Source organism: Tiliqua scincoides, chromosome 4, assembly GCF_035046505.1.
Source record: "Tiliqua scincoides isolate rTilSci1 chromosome 4, rTilSci1.hap2, whole genome shotgun sequence".
Lineage (NCBI taxonomy): Eukaryota > Metazoa > Chordata > Lepidosauria > Squamata > Scincidae > Tiliqua > Tiliqua scincoides.
The window spans coordinates 190,122,726-190,147,863 of NC_089824.1; the positions used below are offsets into that span (position 1 = coordinate 190,122,726).

The window sequence follows — 25,138 nt, forward strand, 5'->3', positions numbered from 1 at the left end:
TACTCTTTAAAATGAATATATTGGTATGTGTTTGACTTCACAAAACTTTATTTTTCAACATTTGAAAAGGTTTTTACAAGCAAAATACAACAGGTTTAAAAACAAGGCAAAGAGAGCACTTAGAGGTTCTGTTATTGTTGTGGCTCAAGGCAACCAAGAGGGTTTTGAGCTTAGGTTCGGTTTATCTCCATATATCTAAGCCCCTGGGCAGCCCAATCCTATCCTCCTGGGTGCTGCTGGTTGCAGTGGTACCAAAATGACTACTGATGTACTTCTGTCTCATAAGAAGAGCCCTGCTGGATCAGGCCAAAGGCTCATCTAGTCCAGCTTCCTATATCTCACAGAGGCCCACCAAATGCCCCAGGGAGCACACAAGACAACAGACACAACCTTAGTCCTTGTGCCCTCCCCTGCATCTGGCAATCAGAGGCAGCTTGGCTCTAAAACCAAGAGCTTGCACATACCTACTATGACTTGTAACCCATAATGAACTTCTCCTCCAGAAATTTGTCCAATTCCCTCTTAAAGGCATCTAGGCAAGATGCCATAACTACTACTTGAAGCAAAGAGTTCCACAGACTAATTACATGCTGGTAAAGAAATATTTTCTTCTGTCTGTCCTAACTCTCCCAACACTCAACTTTCGTGGATGTCCCCTGGTTCTGGTGTTGTGCGAGGCGGTTGTATGTGTACAAACTGTTGCGCTTCTCTATCCACTCTGTCCATCCCCTGCATGATTTCGTATGTCTCAATCATGTCCCCGCTCAGGCGCCTCTTTTCTAGACTGAAGAGGCCCAAATGCTGTAGCCTTTCCTCATAAGGGAGGTGCCCCAGACATGCATCATTGCCGCATGTGCTCCACACATGCCGCATGTGCCCCAGACGTAGAACATGTCTCCTTCCGCTGATGAAAGCCCCAGGCCCTGCAGTGGGGCTACTCAAGTCTGCACTAGCTATTTTGCTGACACAGACTTGAGAAGCAGAGGAGGGGCTTCTGCCAAGCTCAGACTGAGCTCTGTAGGTTTTTAAAAAAAACAAACATCCAATTTCTGGTTTCATGGAGAAACCAGAAGTGACTTTTTTTTTATAAGGCATTAGGAGCCCTGGGGAAGCCAGGATGGCCTCTGCTGAGCTCAGAGGCCCCTCCAGAGAAGAGTGGGAGCAGATCTCCCCTCATCTCTGGAGGGGGTGCACATGGGGGTGTACGTGCTGGGGGCCTGGACCCGATCTGCTGATAAATGAATCCGCGGATATCGGGGCCCCCCATATAGGAAATCAGGAGATATGTACAGAATTAAACTGGGAGTAGAGGCTGTGCCTCCCTATCCGTGGATTTCCGAACCTGTGAATATGGCCAGACTTGGACCCTCTGAACACAACATTAAGCAGCATGGCCTCCCTGGCCCTCAGAAGGTTTGTAAGGGCACACAAGGTCTAAATGGTCACTTCCGGCTTTTAGCAGAAAACTGTGACAATTTTAGGCCTTCCGGCCCTCAGGCAGTTATCCAGAAATAACTAGAGCACAAATCTGGATGCGTTCGGAGCATCTGAAGTGCCAAGACTTGCAAATTTGATTATCCATGGGTTTTGGCATCCATGGAACAGAACCCCTGTGGATAATCAAAGTGTACCTGTACTGATAAGATAGAGAAAAATAATAATATATATTAGGGATTTAAGCTCTTGTTCTGTAAAGAAGGTATTGTGGTAGCTACATCCATACGCACTATATACAAACAAAATGATACTTGAGTGATGCTGCTGCTATGAAAGTGCACTTATGATGGTCTGTGCAAATGTGCAATTTCTGTCCAGACCTAAGCTCAGGGTAAACTGGTTCTATGAGTCTGTAGCAGTAATTGGCTGTGCACAATACTGATTGGCTCGTACTTGCAGTGTTATGAACATTGCTCCCTGATGCAGTCTTTCAAATTCTAAAAGATATATTTGTATGTGTGTTTTAAGAAGGGTTTTATTTAATTGTTGAACTTTTATTTGCATAAACTTGCAAATAGTACTTACAATTTTAAATGGCTAATTTGCTCTTCTGAGCATTGTGGGGAGGAACAGGACTGATGTTTGATTAGTAAGGTGCTAGTGTGCATGTCAGTCAGTTGCATTGCAAAGATGGGGAAAAGTTGGGCTTATCCTGTGGGAGGAAATGGCATGAAGGCTCTGGTTTTAGGCTACATTTTTTGATGCTGTTTTGAGTTCCTCTCTGTTTTCCTGAAGGAATCACCTGCCCCACAGAATCATGTTTCCCAAAAGTTTGCGACATTCCTTCCCCCCACCCCAAACTGACACTGGAGACACACACATTTATTTTTAGTGTGTGTAAGTGTAAAAACTGTGTCCTTCAAGGAAACCCTTTCTTTGTCTTGCTGCGTGTGTTGCAGTTCTGGTCATGCCTCTTTGGTAAGCATTTCAGCACTATCTAGCTTGCATTGATGTGGCAAAATTACCATGACCCAGAAGAAACTAATTGGAAGAAGGCAAGACCAGAGCACTGAGTCATGTGGAGGTATGGGATAACTTCCTCTATGCGTGGATACTTTGAGTTAATGAGGTACTTTAACTCAGGGGTGTCAAAACTCATTTAATGTAGTGGGCTGAATAGCATTTATGGTGCCTGCTGCAGGCTGGAAGTGATGTCATTAAGCAGGAAATGATGTCATTAATGCACCGCATCCAGCCCATGGGCCTTATGTTTGATACCTCTCTTTAACTTATTCATACATTGTTAATCAATTTTTCTCTGTGTGACAACAGCCTCTGTGCTTTGTGGCACCCCTGTTGCAAATTAGCGCCATATACACTATTGCTATATATTGGCTTTATATATTGTGAGACTTTGCTGTGTTGCTGTTACATGTATTCTAAACCTCTGTGAACTTTTAATATGGTAGGTACGCACACTCATTTAAGCAGGCACGCACACACACAGGAATCAGTAACCAACAAATGAATGGCTGGCTTTGCATTTTATCTTATTTGTAATGGAACTATTTTATCTTGGTGCTCCATCTACTATTTGATAATGGGAAGGAATTAACAACCGTGCTTTACAGTATTAAAACTCAGTGGCTAAGACAGGGCTCTTGTAATTTTAATATTGGTAATGGTATACGTGAACTGCTAGTCAGTACCACTGAGTCCATACCTACTTTTACCCAATAGAAACAACAAATTGGAGTATCTAAGATTTTCAAATAAGCGATAAGACTTCTGTATAAAACTAAATTGACTTTGCTGGGTCCTACAGAGGTTCTGGGCAGATGCCATCCTGTGGAGCCTGGATTGCCCCTGCAGCCTTGTATAAACTGAATTTTACAAAATGGGGAGGCTGCATGATTGCATTTATTTCTGGAAGCTGAGATAATCTTGTCTCTGCTCCAGAGAAATTGAAGTGAATGAAGTGAAGTAGTTTGGTTTTTCCCCTTCTAAGGTATGGAGTTCAGAAGACAGTAATAACGCCCCAGAGTCAGAGAGCCTGATCCCAAGGCTAAACCTTATGGATGAAATGTATTGCTCTGTAACCCAGGGTGAGATGGGGGTTGCTTGGGATATTAAGTGTGATCTCATTTCACCTCAGAGAACCTGGCCTTCTAGTTGCCTCTTCTTGTGCTACGGTATCTGTTGAACCTTAGGTGTGGTTAACTGACAGTTGGTGACTGTTTGCTTGGTCTGTGCAAGGCTTATAAATACAATACAGAGTACTTTGTCAACACCTCTTTGTTTCTGTGCTGTTGACTGCTTAAGATGTGGCTTGGAGATCTAACTTCACTTTTCAGTGTCCAAAGCAAAACGTCGCATAGTATTTCTAGTATTTCTGGGTGTAGAATCTGGAACCAGGTCATTCGTTGGCTGTGTTGGGCATTTCTGTCCTTTTGCACAGTGTTTTACACAGTGGGAAGCGGCCCACATTTTTGTATTGCATATTTCATTGTAGATGTCATAGCTCAGAGGCCACTTAAGCTGTTCAGAGGACAGTATAACTAAAAAAAAGAGTATTAAGGTGCTTCCCCTATGTTGAAGTGATTTGTTCAATAAATATATATTTATTTCTAATTGTGTGGCTGTACTGACTGTTTCTCTTTCTGGTGTGCCCTCTTTCCTTTCCAGGATACTGAAATGAAAATGGTGAAGCCTTGACTCCAGAATGTGCACCTTTTCTTCCTCCCTTCCAATTTAACAAGCTCCCTTGTTCCTCTGCTCCTTATAGAAGGCAATGTATTGTTCCTGGAGAAGGTTAGTGCATTTTCTTCGTGTAGGTATAGAAAGGTAGGAAGAAGCCACTAGGATTTCCAGTAGAGCGAGCCAAAGACCAGCTATTGCTTTTAAACTCTCACAGTCAGGCAAGGAACTGAGAGCTTTTTTGCGGGGGTGGGGGAAGATGAATGGGTGCACAACAGATGCTGAGCTGCAGCTTGCCTAATTCAGAGGGGAAACATGGGATGGAAAGGAAAAAGGGGGGCCAGGAAAAGAGACCAAGAAGTTACTTACATATCCAGGGTCTTTGGCACAGAGATTCTTGGTTTGCCAGGTGAAATTGCAGTGCCGTACACCTTAGACACACCAGTGGGCAACTGTCAGACATGTTAGGTGGAAGGAGAAATACATGCATTGGGGGTCGTGGGCAGACTTTTTATAGTGTTCAACTTAAAGTCTGTTGTGGGATGAGATAATCTCAGACCTGTTTTGTTCAAAGATGCTTCTTGATGGTTTTTTATTGTCCCCCCTGGGTGGAGATGACTGATCCCTGTTGTTCTGCACCTTGGGAAGGATGTGACTTGGTGTGCTTAATTATTCTTGAGAATTGTGCCTTGATTAACACAGGGCTGTGGTTGAGTTTTCCATGGAGTTGGTGATGGAAAGCCTGGTTCCAGTGGCATTCTCTTCTGTAACCCAAATTGGTTCTGTTTATCTTAAGACCAGGAAGCTCTCAGGATTTGTGATATTGTTTGCAAGCCTGAATAGGATGGTAAGGTAAGGTGTGAAATTTTCCAGGAGACTTCTCTCAAGCCCAAGAAGGGAAGAAGGAGTTGCTCCATGGAAGTTTCAGCCTTTTAGTAGAGGCTTTTGAACCTGATGCTCTCTTGGCCTACAACAGGACTGTCCAGACTCTAGCCCAGGGGTCTCTAAACTTTTGGCAGAAGGGCCACATCAAATATCTGGCACAGTGTCGAGGGCTGGAAAAAAACTAAATATAAAATTTAAATAAATACATTAGAGATGGAACTTGAATGAATGAATGAATGAATGAATGAATGATGCAGATCTCTTGTTATCTGGTGTGCTCCCTGGGGCATTTGGTGGGCCATTGTGAGATACAGGAAGCTGGACTAGATGGGCCTATGGCCTGATCCAGTGGGGCTGTTCTTATGTTCTTATGAATGGGCCCAAATGTCCAGGATTTCTTGAAGCACCAGCACAGCCCAGGATACAAAACACACACGTAAATGGACCCCCATTCCCCCACCCCACAGTTGCTTGGTAGACTGGGTCAGAGGCTCTCAGGGGATCAGAGGCTGACCGTGGGCCAGATAGAGGCTCTCCACGGGCCGCATCTGGCCCCTGGGCCGGGGTTTGAAGACCCCTGCTCTAGCCCATAGGCCAAATCCAGCAGCCTGCCTAATTCCTCCCCTGTGTGAACAGTACTTACTATTCTGTGGGGGAATCATCTTTCCCCACTGCTGATCTCCCCTGAACTGCACTCCAGTCCACTGCTTCCAGGTTCTGTCACCCCTGCAGCCACTGTGCCTGGATTTCAGAGCTGGCCAGGGTACAGTTTGGGGGAGATCAGTGGCTGGGAAAGATGGCTCCCTGGTGGAACGGTAAGCACTGGTTGTGCTGGGGACACCTTTCCCAGCACTCAGTGGTCTCCAGTTTGGAGTCTGCTGGTTTAGAGCCAACAGGTTTTTATTACAGTTTTTGTTGCTTTGTACCTTTGGGAGAAGTTTGGACAAGTTTGAAAGTATTGAAAGATTTTGGAGTGCCTAATTGTACCTGAGAAAAAAATACAAGATGGTGATAGTCTCACTCTAGGACTCTAGGTGTACAGGGGCCTAGTGGAATTGCACTTGGAGGGCTTTAGTGCATTTCCGTTTAGTGGTACTTACTGTAACTACCTAGCATTGCTAGCTGACATGGATGTTTATTTATATTTAACCCATGGGTAGTCAGAATGGTGGTGTGTGTATGAACAGGGATACTTTTATGCCAAGAATGCTGTTAAAAGGTACAGCATTGTACTCTTGAGTAAATATGAATCAAACAATTATATCTGCAATACCTGAAAGTGTTACATTTTGAAGGGTGATGACAAGCAACAAAGCTAATTGTGAATTAATTCCTAAAACTTCATTGATATGGGAAATCCTTGGGAAATCTTTTATTCGGCCTTCTTAGCTCTTGTTTTAAAAACGTTATCTTTATTGAAAGTCTTGTCTAATAAGTAATACATGCAAGCCTATCCAGCACTCATCTCTTTAACTGCATGTCAAAATACCTTCTTTCTATTGTTTGTCTGCTCAGCTGTAGTCGTTAGTTTTTCTTAGAGGTAAGGTTCTTGGGGGGCACCTGATTCTGTAGCAATACCAAAGCATAGTAGGACATGGATGGGAGTTCACTTTGCTGCTTCAAGCTTTCTAAAAGGGAGGGCAATATATAAGTACAATACAGTAACTATAATCCAGCCTCATGTGTGCAAGGTGTTTTCCAGTTAAAGTTGTTGGGAGGAGTTTGATTGTTTTCATTTGTGTTTCACTGTATATTTTGTTGGCTTCTTTACCAATAGATTTAGCAGTTGAGGGTGGACTCAGTTGTTCATAGAGCTGGGAAAATGAAAAGCAGGGGATTTGGTTTTCGTTATGTGTTATAAAAATATTAGTTTCCCACCTTTCTGCTCCATATACCTTCATGGTAGCATAGCTATATGGTCAGCTACAGATGATCACCTCTTTGTGGTTCCAAGTACTATGTGCTTATGTTTAATCTGCTAACACATGACTCCTGGTTGATGTTTATGTTATTATTTACAGTATTTATAGACAGAAAGTTCACAAAGCGGTTTATAGACCAAGTCAAATGACTAATATCTAAATGGTTATCTGAGTCTATTCAAAAGAATCCTGAGCACAACCAGGCAGCTACCGCCAGCTCCTCGGGGAAAAGGGACATTTGGCCCCTTCCCCCGGATAAGTAAAGTAGCCCCCAAAATGGGGCTACTCAATTCTGCGGCAGCTCTGGAGCTATCACAGAATCAAACAGTTCTGTGTTGGACCGCCCCTCTCTCCACCGGCATGCCTCCCCCCCCACTTCCTCTGCCCCAGAATGCCTCCTCCTCACCCCCGATGCCTCCACCTACCTCTCTGCCGCCCCGTGATTTGGGTGACTGCCGAGCGGCAGAGCACTGGCTTTCCACCAGTGCTAGTCCAGCGTGAGTTCATGCTGGGCTAGCTCTGGTGCTGGGTCATCTCTAAGCCCCACAAAGGTACCTTATGGCATGTTTGTGAAAGGGTGCACCGGTGGTAAGCCAGTGTGCAGTACTCAGGATTGGGCTCTCAGTTTTTTAAGTGATGCAGGACTTTGTTAATTAGACTCGGGAGGCTCTTCCTTATGGGATAATTTTAAAATGCTTTTCGTATGAACAGAGCTTCTCAGGAAGGGCATTGCATTAATGTTCCCCAAGCCAAACATGCACTTTCTTTTGCATTTTTACTGTAAGCCTTTTTTCTTCTGTTTTTGCAGAAGTGATATAAATCCCAAAATTGATGATAATGAAAATACAGAAGAAAGAAAAACAGGTTGGTAATTTCTCTTTTTTAGCAAGTCAGTGTGTGGCACAGCTCCTCTAAGTGCTGTTAGGCAGTCTAGTTCTGTTGTCTTCAGTTAGATTTGAGAAGAATGGGCTCTATTTTGCCCAGTAGTGAACTTGATAGTCGTTACTTGAACAGTGTTTTTTTCGCTAAACCTCCTTGTATGAATGTTTTGTTAACTCTAATCCCACCATTACTTCCCATGGTGTTTAAATCTGAGTAGAGTTAGCACTAGATAAACCGTTATTGAAGAGGGTTCATGGGGAGTGGCATAAAGCTTTCTCTTGACCAGAAAATATTGTTTATCACATTTTTTATACTGCCTTCCTCCAAGAAGCTCAGGGTGGTGTACATAGTTCCTCTCCTTCTTTTGTCTTCACAACAGTCCTGTGCAGTAGGTGAGGCTGAGGGCTATAAGGGTTATTGGTAGAGCTGCAACCTTTATTACTTCATTAAAGACCTTTAAAATTGACTTTAAAAATATCCCTGATTAATCCAGCAACAACTGTTATACATTGATATGATTTTTAAATGTACAAAATATTGCAAATATGTACAAGAAATTACTGTTACTACACAAATATATGTTAAGCATGACCATTACATCAGATATGTTTCTAGGTCAGTAATTTAATTTTATACATCATGAATCCTGAGAGTGGAACCACTTCTAATAAGTGGAAGAAGTATCTATCGTAAGTTAAATATTCTAATTGTATTCATGGTATAAATATTTGCTAATAGGCTGTCAAAACAACTGATTACCCTCTATTACATTTGTTATAGCAAAATGAGTATACGTATTCTAACATTATGCTGTTTAAATTTTTTATTGCTCTAGAAAAATGATGTAATTTCACTCTTGAGCAAAAGTGGCTATGACCACAGTAGATTTCTGGATCTACTGCAAATAATCACTGTTATAGTTATGAATAATGAATATTTATCTAAACCAGTGTTTCTCAAACTATGGGTCGGGACCAACTACGTGGTTCACGAACCAATTTCAGTTGGGTCCCCGTTCATTTCAATATTCTATTTTTAATATATTAATGCCACCATGGTATGTGACTGCATTTGGGGAATTGTTATAGATCTGTACTTTATATATATATATATGCTTTTAACAATGAGAGTCCATGGAACTTACTCCTGGGTAAGTGTGGGCAGGATTGCAGCCTAGGATTGTTAAAAGTTTTCATGTTTGATGATGTCACTTCTTTTCATGACATCACTTCTGGTGGGTCTCAACAGATTCTCATTCTAAAAAGTGGGTCCCTGTGCAAAAGTTGTGGCTTCTGTAAGGGTAAGTCTTGCCTCACAAACCTTATAGAATTCTTTGATAAGGACAACAGGTATGTGGATGCGGGAGAACCCGTGGACATTATATATCTGGACTTTCAGAAGGCGTTTGACACGGTCCCTCACCAAAGGCTACTGAAAAAAACTCCACAGCCAGGGAATTAGAGGACAGGTCCTCTCATGGATTGAGAACTGGCTGAAGGCCAGGAAACAGAGAGTGGGTGTCAATGGGCAATTTTCACAATGGAGAGAAGTGAAAAGCGGTGTGCCCCAAGGATCTGTCCTGGGACCGGTGCTTTTCAACCTCTTCATAAATGACCTGGAGACAGGGTTGAGCAGTGAGGTTGCAAAGTTTGCAGACAACACCAAACTTTTCCGAGTGGTGAAGACCAGAAATGATTGTGAGGAGCTCCAGAAGGATCGCTCCAGACTGGCAGAATGGGCAACAAAATGGCAGATGCGCTTCAATGTCAGTAAGTGTAAAGTCATGCACATTGGGGCAAAAAATCAAAACTTCACATATAGGCTGATGGGTTGTGAGCTGTCTGTGACAGATCAGGAGAGAGATCTTGGGGTGGTGGTGGACAGGTCGATGAAAGTGTCGACCCAATGTGCGGCGGCAGTGAAGAAGGCCAATTCTATGCTTGGGATCATTAGGAAGGGTATTGAGAACAAAACGGCTAATATTATAATGCTGTTGTACAAATCTATGGTAAGGCCACACCTGGAGTATTGTGTCCAGTTCTGGTCGCTGCATCTCAAAAAAGACATAGTGGAAATGGAAAAGGTGCAAAAGAGAGCGACTAAGATGATTGCGGGGCTGGGGCACCTTCCTTATGAGGAAAGGCTACGGCGTTTGGGCCTCTTCAGCCTAGAAAAGAGGCGCCTCAGGGGGGACATGATTGAGACGTACAAAATTATGCAGGGGATGGACAGAGTGGATAGGGAGATGCTCTTTACACTCTCACATAACACCAGAACCAGGGGACATCCACTAAAATTGTGTGTTGGGAGAGTTAGGACAGACAAAAGAAAATATTTCTTTACTCAGTGTGTGGTTGGTCTGTGGAACTCCTTGCCACAGGTGATGGCGACTGGCCTGGATGCCTTTAAAAGGGGATTGGACAAGTTTCTGGAGGAAAAATCCATTACGGGGTACAAGTCATGATGTGTGTGCGCAACCTCCTGATTTTGGAGGTGGGCTATGTCAGAATGCCAGATGCAAGGGAGGACACCAGGATGAGGTCTCTTGTTATCTGGTGTGCTCCCTGGGGCATTTGGTGGGCTGCTGTGAGATACAGGAAGCTGGACTAGATGGGCCTATTGCCTGATCCAGTGGGGCTGTTCTTATGTTCTTAAGATTTGAGAACCACTGATCTAAACCATTCTTGAAGTAAGGGAATTTTTACTAAACTCTAGTTCTTAACTATGGGTATTCTTGCATATAACATTCTAAAATAAATTCACACTTGGCGAAAGCTTCAGTTTTTGTTTCTTTGATATATTAGAGTCTAACCTAGCTTAGAATTTAATAAACTATACATTTCTCTCATATTTCAAAAAAGGCCACCACATTGTGGCTTTTGTAATATGTGAATTTATTTAAACTACATTGATTATAAAGTAGAAAATTAAAGATAGTTCAAAAATGACCCCATCTCCTTGTCTGTGCAGTGTCTGCTGTGGCTTTTGATACGCTTGTGATACTCACCAAATATGTACACCTGAGAGACTAGGGAATCAGAAGCCACGGTATTTTTTTATGTGTGCAGCAACACCACTGCATACGTTTGCCTAGTTCTGAGAGTTCCTCCAACCTTGAAGATTATAGGTTATTGCTCAGGGCCTGTTCCTCCTTTTGGAGCTGGGAGAGCAAGATTTATGCTTTTACCTTGAAGTCTGCTTTTATTTTATCCATAAGGGAAGAGAAGTGAAATGTCTTTGGAGTTTTGACTAGAACTGCCTTTGCATCACCCTCTTCTCTTTATTAATCATTTCTGGTAAGGTGGTTTGGTCCATGTATTGTTGATAGGCTGTGAAATATATCACCTCTTCTGCAAACTGAAGGTGTGTGCCCTGGAAGGAGAAAGCACAAGTATCAGAAGTGTTAAGGATTGTCTTATAAAGAGGGGAAGAGTGACTGATTCTTTTTCACAACCTGCAGCAACCAAAATGCCCTCCGACCCAATATATTTCCTCCATAATAAGTCTAGGTGGGAAGCCAGCTTGTCTTTTTTTTCATTTGTCTTTTGTGAAAGGGATGCTTCACTGAATCTTCTCAATTTGGTGTGGGAAACATCTGAATGGATTTCAAGCATTTTGTGCTAGAGATTGGCCCCCATACAACCCTCAGAATATCAAAGCCCCTTGAAAGCATTTATTTTTCTTTTCCCTTCAGATAAGCAAAGGGCCATTCTTGTCCCACTAGTTTTTCCATAGTTGTTGACTAACCTGAAAACTCTGGGTGTAGCAGAGGGTGGGAGTTGGGGGGAGGGAGGGAGAGGAGTGCACACAATATAGCAAAACTGATTATTTCTCTGAGACCGAACATTTTTCCAACATTTGGGGCTAGTGCAGAAGCCTTATATGGATTTTAGAAGCTGAACAGGCTAACACGGTGGGTAGGGCTCAGGATTATGAAGCTCCAAATGTTCACTCTGTTTTGCTTTGGCTCATTTAGAATAAAACTGTAAATATTCAGTTGCGGGTGACCTTTGAATTCTCCCCAGCTGTCATTCTATAAATCCAGAAATTTGGGAGCTTGAAAAGAGAGAAAGAAGTGCCGTCATTAGAAGCCCCACTCTAAGTGTTTCCCCGTTAGGTAAGTACAGAGCTGGACTTTTCTGTAGTGGCACCTCAGTTATGGGCACGGATGTGCTGGAATCACAGTACTGAGTCACGAGTTGAGTCACATTTGCCTAGTTGACTTGACTTGCTCATGAGTCATAATGAGTGGCTGTCACAACTTTCCTGAGCCTTTTTTAAAGACATTTTGACTCGAATAAATTCTTTTTCAGAAAGTGAGTCAAGTTGCAAGTTAGGTGCAGCTCCACAGGAAAAATAGAGGTGCTAGCCTGTTTGTGTGTTGGAGTTCTCATTGAACACTGTCCTTTTATTCCCATCCCACCTGCCCTCAGCAGTGTGTTAAAGTCCTTCACTTCAAGTGAGCCATTAATCTGGAAGGTGTTCCAGACTCTTGCGATAGAAATTGCAAGGAAACACCTCCCCCTGCTTTGTCCACCTCCTTAGCCCCCTGTCATGAATAAGTACATGGTAGGCCTAGGTTAGCATGTGAAGCCTGAACCAAACTAAGACAGTGTAACAGAGAAGTTGCTAGCAGTTCCTAGCTGCAGGAATGTGAGTAAGTAAACAAATGGATTGTTGTCTCTCCTTTGCTGGCCAGAAAGGACAGATAACAAGAATTACAACCCATTGGAATGTTTAACACCTTAGCAGACAGAGAGGCGCCTTATCAAGCGTGATTGAGTGCAGCTGTGGATCTCCAGTTGGGAGGGGTAAAGAACTATGAGGAGTTAGCAACCAGGCCAACTTCGAGAAGGTTCTGTTCCTCAAGGGTTCTGATTGGACAGGCTAGTAAGTATGAAGTCACCTCATTACTATTAGCATAAGAAGTATAATAATGAGTGCCCAGGGGGTGTGGGTTGGCCCTTCTTGAACAGAGTTTTGGGTGCAACTTCCTGCCCGCGTGTGAGCTCCATTGTCCATCATGGGCACCTGGCCTCATAGGTAGCCCTGAAGCTAAGAGATCTACAAGAGTAACTGACCCAGGTGAGAGATAGGTATTAATACTGGGTATTACCTGGTAATACTGGGTATTACCTGGTAATACTAGTATTACCTGGGCAGGAGGTCTGGTCTAGAGGGTAGAGCCTCCGTTTGCCTGAAGATAACATCTGCAGGTCGCCAGTTCGAGGCCACCGGCACCGTGCGACCTTGAAGCAGCTGACAAGCTGAGCCAAGTTATTCCATCTGCTCTGAGCGTGGGAGGATGGAGGCCAGAATGTGAAACCAGATCAGAAAGAACACCTGAATGTTGTTGTTCTTGAAAGATAGAACATTTCTTTGATTGTAAAAATCCCTACGGGGATTTAGAACAGCCTGTCCATGTAAACCGCCTTGAATAAAGTCCAAGGAGAAATCTGAGGACCAAGAAAAGCGGTATATAAATACCTGTATAATTATTATTATTATTATTATTATTATTATTATTATTATTATTATTATTTAATAGAGATAGCCAGCTAGCTTTATTATTTTATTACTGATATGTTTCCTAGACGTTTATGCCTCTACCATTTGCTGCCTTATTGTAGAGTAGAGTGTGTCAGCCTAACATCCATACCGGGTAAGATGGTGGAATGCCTCATCAAAGATAGGATCTCAAAACACATAGACGAACAGGCCTTGCTGAGGGAGAGTCAGCATGGCTTCTGTAAGGGTATGTCTTGCCTCACGAACCTTATAGAATTCTTTGAAAAGGTCAACAGGCATGTGGATGCGGGAGAACCCGTGGACATTATATATCTGGACTTTCAGAAGGCGTTTGACACGGTCCCTCACCAAAGGCTACTGAAAAAACTCCACAATCAGGGAATTAGAGGACAGGTCCTCTCGTGGATTGAGAACTGGTTGGAGGCCAGGAAGCAGAGAGTGGGTGTCAGTAGGCAATTTTCACAATGGAGAGAGGTGAAAAGCGGTGTGCCCCAAGGATCTGTCCTGGGACCGGTGCTTTTCAGCCTCTTCATAAATGACCTGGAGACAGGGTTGAGCAGTGAAGTGGCTAAGTTTGCAGACGACACCAAACTTTTCTGAGTGGTAAAGACCAGAAGTGATTGTGAGGAGCTCCAGAAGGATCTCTCCAGACTGGCAGAATGGGCAGCATAATGGCAGATGCGCTTCAATGTCAGTAAGTGTAAAGTCATGCACATTGGGGCAAAAAATCAAAACTTTAGATATAGGCTGATGGGTTGTGAGCTGTCTGTGATAGATCAGGAGAGAGATCTTGGGGTGGTGGTGGACAGGTCGATGAAAGTGTCGACCCAATGTGCGGCGGCAGTGAAGAAGGCCAATTCTATGCTTGGGATCATTAGGAAGAGTATTGAGAACAAAACGGCTAGTATTATAATGCCGTTGTACAAATCGATGGTAAGGCCACACCTGGAGTATTGTGTCCAGTTCTGGTCGCCGCATCTCAAAAAAGACATAGTGGAAATGGAAAAGGTGCAAAAGAGAGCGACTAAGATGATTACGGGGCTGGGGCACCTTCCTTATGAGGAAAGGTTAAGGCGTTTGGGCCTCTTCAGGACGCCTGAGGGGGAACATGATTGAGACATACAAAATTATGCAGGGAATGGACAGAGTGGATAGGGAGATGCTCTTTACACTCTCACATAATACCAGAACCAGGGGACATCCACTAAAATTGAGTGTTGGGTGGGTTAGGACAGACAAAAGAAAATATTTCTTTACTCAGCGTGTGGTCGGTCTGTGGAACTCCTTGCCACAGGATGTGGTGCTGGCGTCTAGCCTAGACGCCTTTAAAAGGGGATTGGACAAGTTTCTGGAGGAAAAATCCATTATGGGGTACAAGCCATGATGTGTATGCGCAACCTCCTGATTTTAGGAATGGGTTAAGTCAGAATGCCAGATGTAGGGGAGGGCACCAGGATGAGGTCTCTTGTTATCTGGTGTGCTCCCTGGGGCATTTAGTGGGCCGCTGTGAGATACAGGAAGCTGGACTAGATGGGCCTATGGCCTGATCCAGTGGGGCTGTTCTTATGTTCTTATGTTCTTACTTAATAAACTAAAATATCTTTTACTAAGCTGTTTCATTGTCTGTTGGGGACAATGGTTCAGAATCCTGCCTAGCCGTTCAGCAAGCTACCAAGTGCTCATTGAGGTCTAGTAACTTGAGGACTGAAGCTTAATTAGAGAAAGATTAGGATAGAATTAAGCCTTGAGGGTCTCAGTGTTCCTGGACCGAGGCACTGGCACATACAGGGTGGTGGCAGTACTATTGAGCAAAGGGCCTTGAGGGATTCAGGGTTTGAAAACCAAGAACCCTAAGCACCCCAAACCCCCTTTTGTTTACGGCACCCCCTCCATGGAATATCCAGCCATTTTCCTATCGCAAGACTGCCCTGCCCCGTCCATTGTACTCCTCCTCCTCCCCTTCCTCATTGAGAGAAAAAAATCAGGCCACCTGTTTAGCCAATCTGTTGTCTGTTCCTTTTGAGACAGACAAGAGAGTCTGTTCCACCCCATGTCCTGGCGGCTCCTGCCTTCTTTTGGTTCCTCCTCCCAGCCTCCTGCAGCCCCTACCTTCTGGAGCCAAGCTACCCTCCTCCCACCAAATCTGCTGCTTGCGCTGGTTTGGATGCCGGCTTCTGGATTGCCCACAAGGTCTTTTGGGGTGACACCGTGGTGAAAAAAATAGTATGCAAGAACCCACACTCATGAAGTTGAGTTGTGGGCCCAAAATGACAAGTCTTTGTGACTTGAATCTATATGAGTCATGGCTTTTTTCCAGGCAGAGCTCCGAGTCACAAGTCAGTGACGTGACTGACCCGAGTTCCAAATCTTGGAAACCTCAACTCAAGTCAATCTGCGAGTCATGAGTGCCTATCCCTGGTTATGGGACTCCCTCCCTTATTTGTATTGTTGAATTACTTGCACCATGAAAAAGTAGTTTTTGTTTCCTCTGACATTTAAAGGTTCTGGTTTTTATTGCCATTTAGCAGCTTAATAATTTTAAATGTTTCTGAGGATATTGATGCTGCTGAATAGTTAGATTTTTACATTTGTTTTGCTACTATTTCTGTTGCTATTTTAAATGGGGTTGCAAGTGGTTTTAAATTTTTCTGTAAACTGCCTGATATCTTACATAGAAAGGTGGGATAAAAATTACCCAAATAAAAGTAAATTCTGACTTTTCTCTACTACTGCTCTACCATTTTAATATTTATGTAGCATCACTGGCAGGGTGCTGGGTACTATTGAGGTTGGCACCAGCTGAGAAGGAAAAGAAGGATATGTGCAGATGCCTGATCTTGTCTGATCTTGGAAGCTAAGCAGGGTCAGGCCTGGTTAGTACTTGGATGGGAGACCGCCTGGGAATACTGGGTGCTGTAGGCTTCTACCATAGTCTTTCGAGACTGAAGGTTGCCAACCATTTGTTCTTTTTGGAATGATGCACCTGAATCAGGGAGATGTTATTTCGTCTCTGGCAGTTAAATTGAGTGGAAGTGAGCCCGCACTGCAGCCAGCCTACTAAAGTTGCAATCCTGAGTACATTCAGTTGGAAATAAATCCAATTAGAATTCATAGATCTCTGTGTAAATGTGGTTGGGATTGGACTGCAGAAAAAGTGTCCTTCTATATTGTGGAGGGTATGAACACATGAAGTTAAGCACTTGGTCACTTCTGATGGCAGCCTGAGTCACGAGACCACCATGCGAGTAAACACAGCCTGGATGAAGTGGCACATGATGATGGTATCCTCAGAGACAAGATCTGTGACCATCTTAAATTGAAGATCTATTGGATGGACATTCGTCCGGTCGCAGTCTACAGAGCTGAATGTTGACCAGCGCCAAAAGAAACTGAATGTTGCCTTAGTATCACGGAGACAAAGATGCTGCACTAGATTAGTGGTATTAATTGCTTTGACCACGTTCGCAACGACGACATCCGGCAGTGATATGGCGTCGCTCCAATTGCTGACAAGATGAGAGAAGCTTGGCTTTGATGGTACGGCCACATTCTGTGTGCCTATGACAATAAACTGGCACAAAAGTGCATTCAGTTGGAGGTCAATGGCAAATGACCAAAGGGCTGACCGAAGCAGTGCTAGCTTGACACGTTGCATGGTGACATGAAAAATCACCCCCTACACCCAGGCCAAGCCGGTGGACCCCAGAATAGTGGACCCCAACGCCATACGGGACAAATTCTGAAGAAGGTCTGGTGTTTCTTTTCTTTCCCTCTCCATGTATCTGACTTCGTAATCTGTGAATCTTATAATAAGGGATATGCGCATTCTGAAGTTATGTACCCATAAGCATGGAAGCTGGCACTGGGCACAGTCATCAGAGACTTTAAATTTTCAGCTTTATTTTTTTAAATCATTTTGTGTGAAGATTGGCTGCCTTGTATAATACTTTTGTTGCCCTCTTCCAAGTTGTACAGAAGCAGAATAAATTATGCACAAAATGCATGTTTGTATAATTTGTACAAGTCAGAATTCAGCTTTTCTTGGTGCAGAATTTTTTCTTTCCTGTTGCTATTATTATAAAATATTTATAAACTGCTTTTCAACAAAAAGAGCTCATAAAGTGGTTTGCATAGCAAAAGAAATTTTTTAAAAATGGTCCCCTGTCGCAAAGGGGTTCACACCAAAAACAATAAATGCAGAGGAGGCACCAGTGAACAGCTGCTGGAAAAAGACTCTCTGCTGGGTGAATGCAGACAGTTGCTCTTTAGGATAACCAACACTTTCAAAAGTGCCTCTTTTGCCTAGTTAGTAGAGGTTATCATTCATACCTCTCAAAACAGAAAACAGACACCTCAGAGAAGGAAACAAATCAGAATTCAAATAGTAGTGCCTGTACCAGTAAGAGAATCTTGGGTTCAAAAGGGTCTTAAGTCCAACCCAAGATCATCTATACTCCCAATACCTTGAAGGGCATCAACAGCACAGGTGAAGAGTAAATAAGGCAGTAATATTCAACCACTATGCTGTGCACATTGATGTTCTGCAGGAGTTTGGGGGAGGGTGATTTATTAGTAGGATATTGGTGGGTGTGAGTCCCCTGCTGGCAATGCAGTGTGTCTTGTCAATTGTCAAAAAAAAACTGATGGTGTGTTTCTTTTAGCCTTGTCAGTGGCCATGAGATGAAAAAGGTTGAAAATCGCAGAAATAAGAGAGCAGGATGCCTTTGGAGTGGCTCTAGATGTATCAGAAGTGAGCCAAGCCCTACCCTCCTGGTCATGAGTGCTGGTTTTTGGATCACTTGTACATGCTAAAGTTTAGTCAGGAATGTTTGCATGCACAGTTTTGAAAACTGAAATAGGCCATGCAAGCACATTTGAAAGGGAAGGCAGTGAGGTGGTCATTACTAGTAGAACTGGGAAAGCAGGTTTATGGAGGAGCAAAAGGCCTGTAATTCCCGAGGAGCTGTTGAAGTTACTTGTGAAATGTGGTTAAACTGTTGTGCACACACTAGAGGTTAGAGAGAATTGAGCTACAGGAATGTAAGACATGTAAATGTATAGTGACAAAAAAGGCAACTGATTCTTTGCATCCCTCTAGTTAAAACAGAATGTGGTGATAGTGGAGTGAAGAAACTATGCATGAGTAAGATGTACAGTATTCATTGAAATTAGAATGGAGACTTGCACATGTAGGGATAAGAGCAGGGAAGATCTTCATATCCCAAATGGTGCAGTTAAAGCTTTCCTTCATATTTTAAAGGAACTGTACCAAAAAGCATTTTCTTAAATTATGATAAATAATTGTTCTACCTTCTACTTCTGTACATAGTAAATTTTATGTTATTGGAAGATGACTCTGATGGCAGACTATAGTTCTCTTGATAGGGTGCAATCCTAACCAACACTTAGGCTGGCATAGGTGTCCCGGGAGGGTCGCAAACATGCCTCCACGCTTGCACCTCCATGAGAGGAAGCTGAGTCGGCTCATCTAGATGCGCTGACGCATAGAGGTCAGCAGAAACCTCTGTGGCGGCTTCCTCGCCACCACTTTGCCAGTGTGCCCACACCAACACAAGCGATGAAGGTAGGCGTGGAGAAGGCGGGAGGGAGGCGTTTCTGGGCAGGGGAGGGCTGGCAATGGGCAGCCCTGGGGGCGGGTGCATGGGGAGCCGGGGGCGGGGCTGGAACTCGGCAGTTATGCTGGATCCAAACCCTGTCCCTGGGGAGAACGGAGTGGCTTCAAGCAGCTCCGCTCTCCTCGGACTTGCGCCACCTCCAGAGCTGGTGTAGGTCTGAGGAGACCCATTGGGGCAAGCAGCCCTTACCAGGGGTAAGGGGAAGAGGTTCCCCTTGCTGAGCTGCTGCAGCCAACGCACTTGCGTTGGATGCAATGCAAGCCTCCTGGATTGCCTGCTCCAGTGAAGGTTTGGGTTGCGCCCTGTGTGTCTTAAGAGTAAATGTGTGGGCTTCTTCCAGTGCGGACCGAGAAGAACTTAGCTGGTCATCCATCTAATGCAGTGTTTCCCAACTTTTAGGGGTCGGTGGACCACTGAGACAAAAATTGGAATTGGCATGGACCACATGCAACCCCCCACCCCACTGTACTCAAAAAATACAATTCAGTTTGTAATAAATAGAGATTTATTAGAGATTTGTTAGACATTTTATAGAGAAGGTTTTGTTGCCATCTGCGGCTGTGGGCAGTCCATTCTCCACTCTCTCTGGTGGTCCATGAGGAAGCATCTTCCAGATGAGCACTCTCCCCCCATGGACTACCAAGAAAGTGCAGAGAACGGACCCCCCACAGCTGCAATAGACACTTCAGGTAGTAGTGATAGAAGACAATTTTTTCCTGAAATCTCATGGACCACTTCTCCTAAAATCTTGTGGACCACTTTTCAGGGTCTCACAGACCATAGGTTGGGACCCTGTGATCCAACTGGTTCATATGCGTGGTGCTACTGAATCTTTTGTATGTAGACTTTGATATTTCTGTTGCTCAAAACTCGCATGGAAGAAGTAGTGTGTGAGCCACATAAATGGTTACACATGATTGTGGCAGCTTTTTTTGGAACTGCTGCAAAAGTAAGAATCCCAGCAATTGTTGTGCGTCATTGCTGAAGAGGGAAACTGCTTTCTAAACTGGACAGCAGTTTATCTCTGCAATTGCTGCAAAATACTGGCTGTTAATGTGGCTATTACCTTCCTTATATTCTGGTCCCAGAAATTAATTTCTTTGCTTTAAAAAGCATATAACTTATCACACAAATAGCAGAATTGAGGTGCTTTCTTCTCCTTTAGTATGTACAGCAGGAGCATTACATTTATATTGGCTTCGCTATCAGATAAATCTCTGTATTAGAATGGAAAAAACCTGACTTTGTTGTTTATTTTAGTGTTTCATAGTGATAGAAACGGACTGCATACAGACTGCTTTTGTAAAGGCTTTTATAGGTGATGTGTTGCAGGTTTGGAGCTGAGGAGTCCATTATGGGCAGTGGGTTAACTAAATGTTAGTGACCTCTTTAAAGTGTTTTCTGAATGTGCTTAAAGAGCACCATGAACTCTGAATAGACATGCAAACAGCAAAAAAGTAGGTCACATTTTTGAGGCCTACTAACCTTGACAGTTTGCCTTTAAACTGCAGCTCTCTTACTGTGTTCACAGCAGCTCCTGGTGGGCAGCAGATCTGCTTTTCTTCCTCCATTGTGCTGTAGGTATACTTGAATTCCCAGCACTTTTCTTTGGGATGCAAGTGCCTGAACCAGGACAATTTTCAGAAAGCAGTGTTGCACATACTGTGATGCCAACTGAGTTTCCCGTTCTTTTGTCTATACCAGGAACGCATGTGTGTGGGAAGGAGTGTGTGTTTTGATTTTACTGTTCAGTATATGAATTCTGTTCTTGAATTTAAGAGCCAGCTTTAAGTGCTGGGTCACTGCTTTAATAGAACCAAATATCTTAGTTATGCATAATTTAAAAGAAGAAGCTGGGAAGACCTAGTCTATCCCTGGGGGCATGCCAGCTCCTTAGTGGCACAGCAGTAAGTTGTTTTTGAATTCAAGAGCTGAATTTTTGGCTGCCATCTGCATCCAGTGAGTTATTAGTGTGTTGGTTCCAGAGATGCAGAATAGTGACAGACAGAATATTTGAAGCTGATATCAAGTCCCCCAGAAGATTAAGAGTAAAAAACAGGGAGGTAAGAAAAGGGTGCTGTGTGTACATTAATATTTTGAATGCCTTAGACAGACATGGAGTAGATGTATGTTTCAAGAGAAGTTTAGATGTTAATGTAGTTAGATCCTGTAGTTGGTACTAGAAAATATAAATGTTTGTGGTTCTCCAGCTTTGGTGCCCATCTGTTCCAAGGTTGGACAAGCCCATTCTTGAGCTCGCTCATGTGAGATGGGCTCATTTTCCACTCCAAAGAGTAGCATGCCAGGAGATTGCACATAAAGGCTTAGGGCAGTGGTACTCAAAACTTTTCTGGCCCGTGGCTCCCTTGACCCCCGTGGCTGTTGGCCCTGACTCCCCATCATGTTCCTGAGGGCTGGAAGTGACATCATTAAGCAGGAAGTGGCCAGAAATATTTACTATATTAATATTAATTATATTAATCATATCATTAATTAAATGCAGATATTAAAAATGTTAATACACAGCAATATACATGCTTTATAAATGATCAGCTGCTGATCACTGTTGGAGACAGGTTGCTAGAATAGGTAGATTTTGTCTGGTCCAGTAGGACTCTTTTTTTTTTTTTTTTAACTTTGTAAGCATACCAATAGAATTGTTTTATCAAATGAAGTTTGTGAACAACCAGTCTGACCAACATTACACACACACACATGCCCTGTGGACCCCAATCCAACTAGTCATTTCTCCCATTCCCCTTGGATAGGATTGAACCCTTTATTAATTTAATGTAATTAAATTTTTCCAGCAGCTGGGGAAAACAAAAATAAACCATGAAAATATATCAGAGCTGATAAGGGTTTGGTTAGGAGGCTGATTTGTCTTCTATGCTAGATGAACCAACTAGTTCATCCAACTAGAGCCAAGTAGTTCATCTAGCTCAGGGGTGTCCAAACATTTTGGCAGGAGGGCTACATCATCTCTCTGACACTGTGTCAGGGGCCGGGGAAAAAAAGATTTAATTTACCATTTAAAATTTGAATAAATTTACATAAATGAATATATTAGAGATGGAACTTATGTGAATGAATGAAGATCTTGCAATCGCTCAAGGCCTATAAAAAGCCTTGCACAAAGCAAGGCCAGTCTTTCCTTCACTGCCACTGCGCATCACAGACATGGAACAGCAAGTAGTGGAGAGGGCCCGCATCCCACAGCTCAGGTGAGAGGTCAAACAGTCTTGCTGAGAACAGTTGCGTCGGGCCAGCACGGGCTCCAGCAAGTCTCTGGAGGGCCAGAGGCTCATTGGAGACTGGGGGGCTCCCCGAGGGCCTAATTGGGAGCCTCCGAGGGCCACAAGTGGCCCCCGGGCTGAGGTTTGGGTACCCCTGATCTAGATGAATAAGAAGATGCACAGCTCAATCCTATGCATGTCTACTCAGAAGTAAGTCCCATTAGAGTCAATGGGGCTTACTCCCAAGAAAGTGGATAGGATTGGGCTGGCAATCACTTCATCAATTGCTGATAAGTATTCCCTTCAAATAGCAAGATTCATCACTTTAAAAATACAGCCTCTCCTCTTCAGTCAAACAACAAGATGAGTAAATCACTTTAAAAACTGTTCCCTTTTTCTTCTCTTGGCCAAGTAAAGTGTGTGCTTGTCTCCCCCCCCCCCCCTTTGCCAACTGGATGGAAACAACTTTAAGAGCTCTGGTGACTGGTAAAATAGGAAGCGTTTTATTTGGGGAGGGGGAGGAAAGCGGGAAGGTTTGGAGATAGAAAGGGGGGAGTGGAAGAGGGGGGGTTGAGAAGAGAGATTTCACTTTGATGAGAAGCGATCCCAGGCTGGGAACTAGGAACCAACTAGACAAGGATCAATGAGGGTTTCTTTCTGACGGTCAGCAAGAGCAAGGACTGCAAACTGAGCATACTCAGCTGGAGGGTTGGAGTTGAAGAGGACACAGAAGGCGGCAGTCTCAGAGAGGAGGGAGAAGAGGGCGGGCAGCAGCAGCCACTCTTGCAGTCCCTCTCGGAGGGAGCAGCTAAGCAACCCCCTGTTTCTTCTGCTTTAAAAAAAAGTGCAGAAGACGGAGGGGCTCTGCCCAGGAACGGTGGTGTGACTGTGTCGCTGCGAGAGGACAACCTGTGCCTCCCTTGTGTGTTTGTGGCACTTCCCCAGGGAGTCGCGCCTCACAGTTTGAATAACACCGGTTTAGGGCCTAATCCTATTCAGTTTTCCAGTGCTGGTGCAGCTGTGCCAGTGGGGCATGCACTGCACCTTGTGGTGGGGCAGCAGTCACAGAGGCCTTTTTGAGGTATGGGAATATTTGTTCCTTTACCTTGGGGCTACATTGCGACTGCACCAGTGCTGGAAAATTGGATAGGATTGGGCCCTTAGTCTGGAAGCACCACAGGTTTCCCACATCTAGAACCAGGGCACCAACCAACTTGTTCCAGTATTTTTAAGACTATAGAAACAGCACAAGTAAAAAAGAGAGTGTTTCTGCTGTTTCGTGCATGGCTGTAATAGAGTGGATCTTGTCACTGAATCCTGCGGTAGTTCTCATTACTACAGGCTACTTTGCACATAGTAACCTTTGTACTGAAGCTTGTGGGAGCTGTGATATGATTGCAGCTGGTACCAAAGGAGCAGCAGAAGCAGAATGGAGAAGCAATAGCAGCAGACAGGGTCATGTTTTGTGCACTGTTTCTGTCTGTATGAAAGCCCACTGGTAGCCCCTGCATATTCCTGAAACGTTCAGATGGAAGCAGTTGTAATTTTTTGTAATTCCCCTGAATTTTTTTTAGCATGCTAAAGAAGAGTGAATACATCAGCAACACATATTACCTGATCACCAGTGTTTGCAGTGCTGATGTCCATGTTATCAGCTATGAATTGGAAACAATGATGTACTAGTACAGTACAGTTTGCATTTTCATTGATTATTGGGAAATAATTGTATGCAAATCCATATTTCTGCATAACTGCTGCATAACTGTCAGTTAACATGTGCTGCAAGTTTTAAAACTTTTTGCATCTGAATCACCTCACTGTTTGTTTTTCATGTTACTTCATTCATTTATATTTCAATCATTTTTGTTTGTTATAATGTTTATTTCTATTTTCCTCCAGATTTCATCTCCTTGAAATGATATATTGTAAAATTGAGCACCTTGTTGGGGAGAAAATCTTTAAACATTTTCATCTGCGTTTGCTTGAACACTTGTCACTTCTAAATCTTTTCTTTATTGGTAGTGCTTGACAATATCTTTATAAAATCTGAATGTTCAAACAGGGATGACCACTTTTCTCACTCTGTAATAATAAACAGGCTGCAAAATACAGTTTATATCTGAAACTGATATCTGTCATAACTCAGCACAAAATGTAATTACTAGATGACAGCCAAGAAACTTGATTTTTGTTTTATATGGCATTGGATATATTTATGACCGTTTGTGTATATAGAAGGGCACACTTTGGTGATTCACTGGACATCACAGAGCTTTGTGTCACAAACACGGTGATTTATCACAAAAGACAATAAAAAGAGAGTTTTCTCTCTGCTATTATAGTAATGTGTAATTCTGTTTAGTATCCATGTAAAGGATATATTTCAGGCATTCAAAGTACCACACATGTATTTTCTTCTCTTTTTCTGGAGTTGATTTTTTAAAAATTCACTTGATTTTTAAAAATTCTTGTCTTTACTAATACTTTGCTTTACTAATGCTTTCTGCTTGTGCATAGTGCACACTCAGATGGTTAATTTGATGTTACCCTTACAACAACCCTGTTAGCTAAGTACATGTTACCTCCCCTTCTTGCAGCTGCGGAGTTAAGACAGAGAACGAGTGCTTTGCCTAAGAGTTAATTGCAGAGGTGAAATTTGAATTGGGGAAACTCCTGATTTGCAGCTCAATCACTTAATCTCTTACAGCCCAGTCCTCCCCATGCCGCCTGATGGCGCTGACTGCCATAAAGCAGCCAGTGCCTGTCACACAAGGTGCTCTGACAGCATGTGAGTCAGCATGCTCTTGGGAGCGCTGGTGGGAAGGCCTGCACCTTTCCACCCCTGCCAGAGAGGGAATTGCCACTCGCTGGAGGAGGTAGGATGGGGGGGGGGAAGTTGGGAGAGCAGAATGAA

The 25,138-nt window shown here is 43.5% G+C and overlaps 1 protein-coding gene across 3 annotated transcripts in view; it reads left to right on the forward strand.

The window, feature by feature from the left end:
* Window positions 1–25,138, forward strand: part of CHD6 (chromodomain helicase DNA binding protein 6) — a 160,963-nt gene that overhangs the window by 43,722 nt on the left and 92,103 nt on the right. For all 3 annotated transcript variants that reach the window (XM_066625300.1, XM_066625302.1, XM_066625301.1), the window contains exons 2-3: window positions 4,123–4,248; window positions 7,750–7,805. In XM_066625300.1, the coding sequence (XP_066481397.1) occupies window positions 7,773–7,805 (33 nt within the window). In that variant the 5' untranslated portion in view covers window positions 4,123–4,248; window positions 7,750–7,772. The remainder of the gene's footprint in view (window positions 1–4,122; window positions 4,249–7,749; window positions 7,806–25,138) is intronic.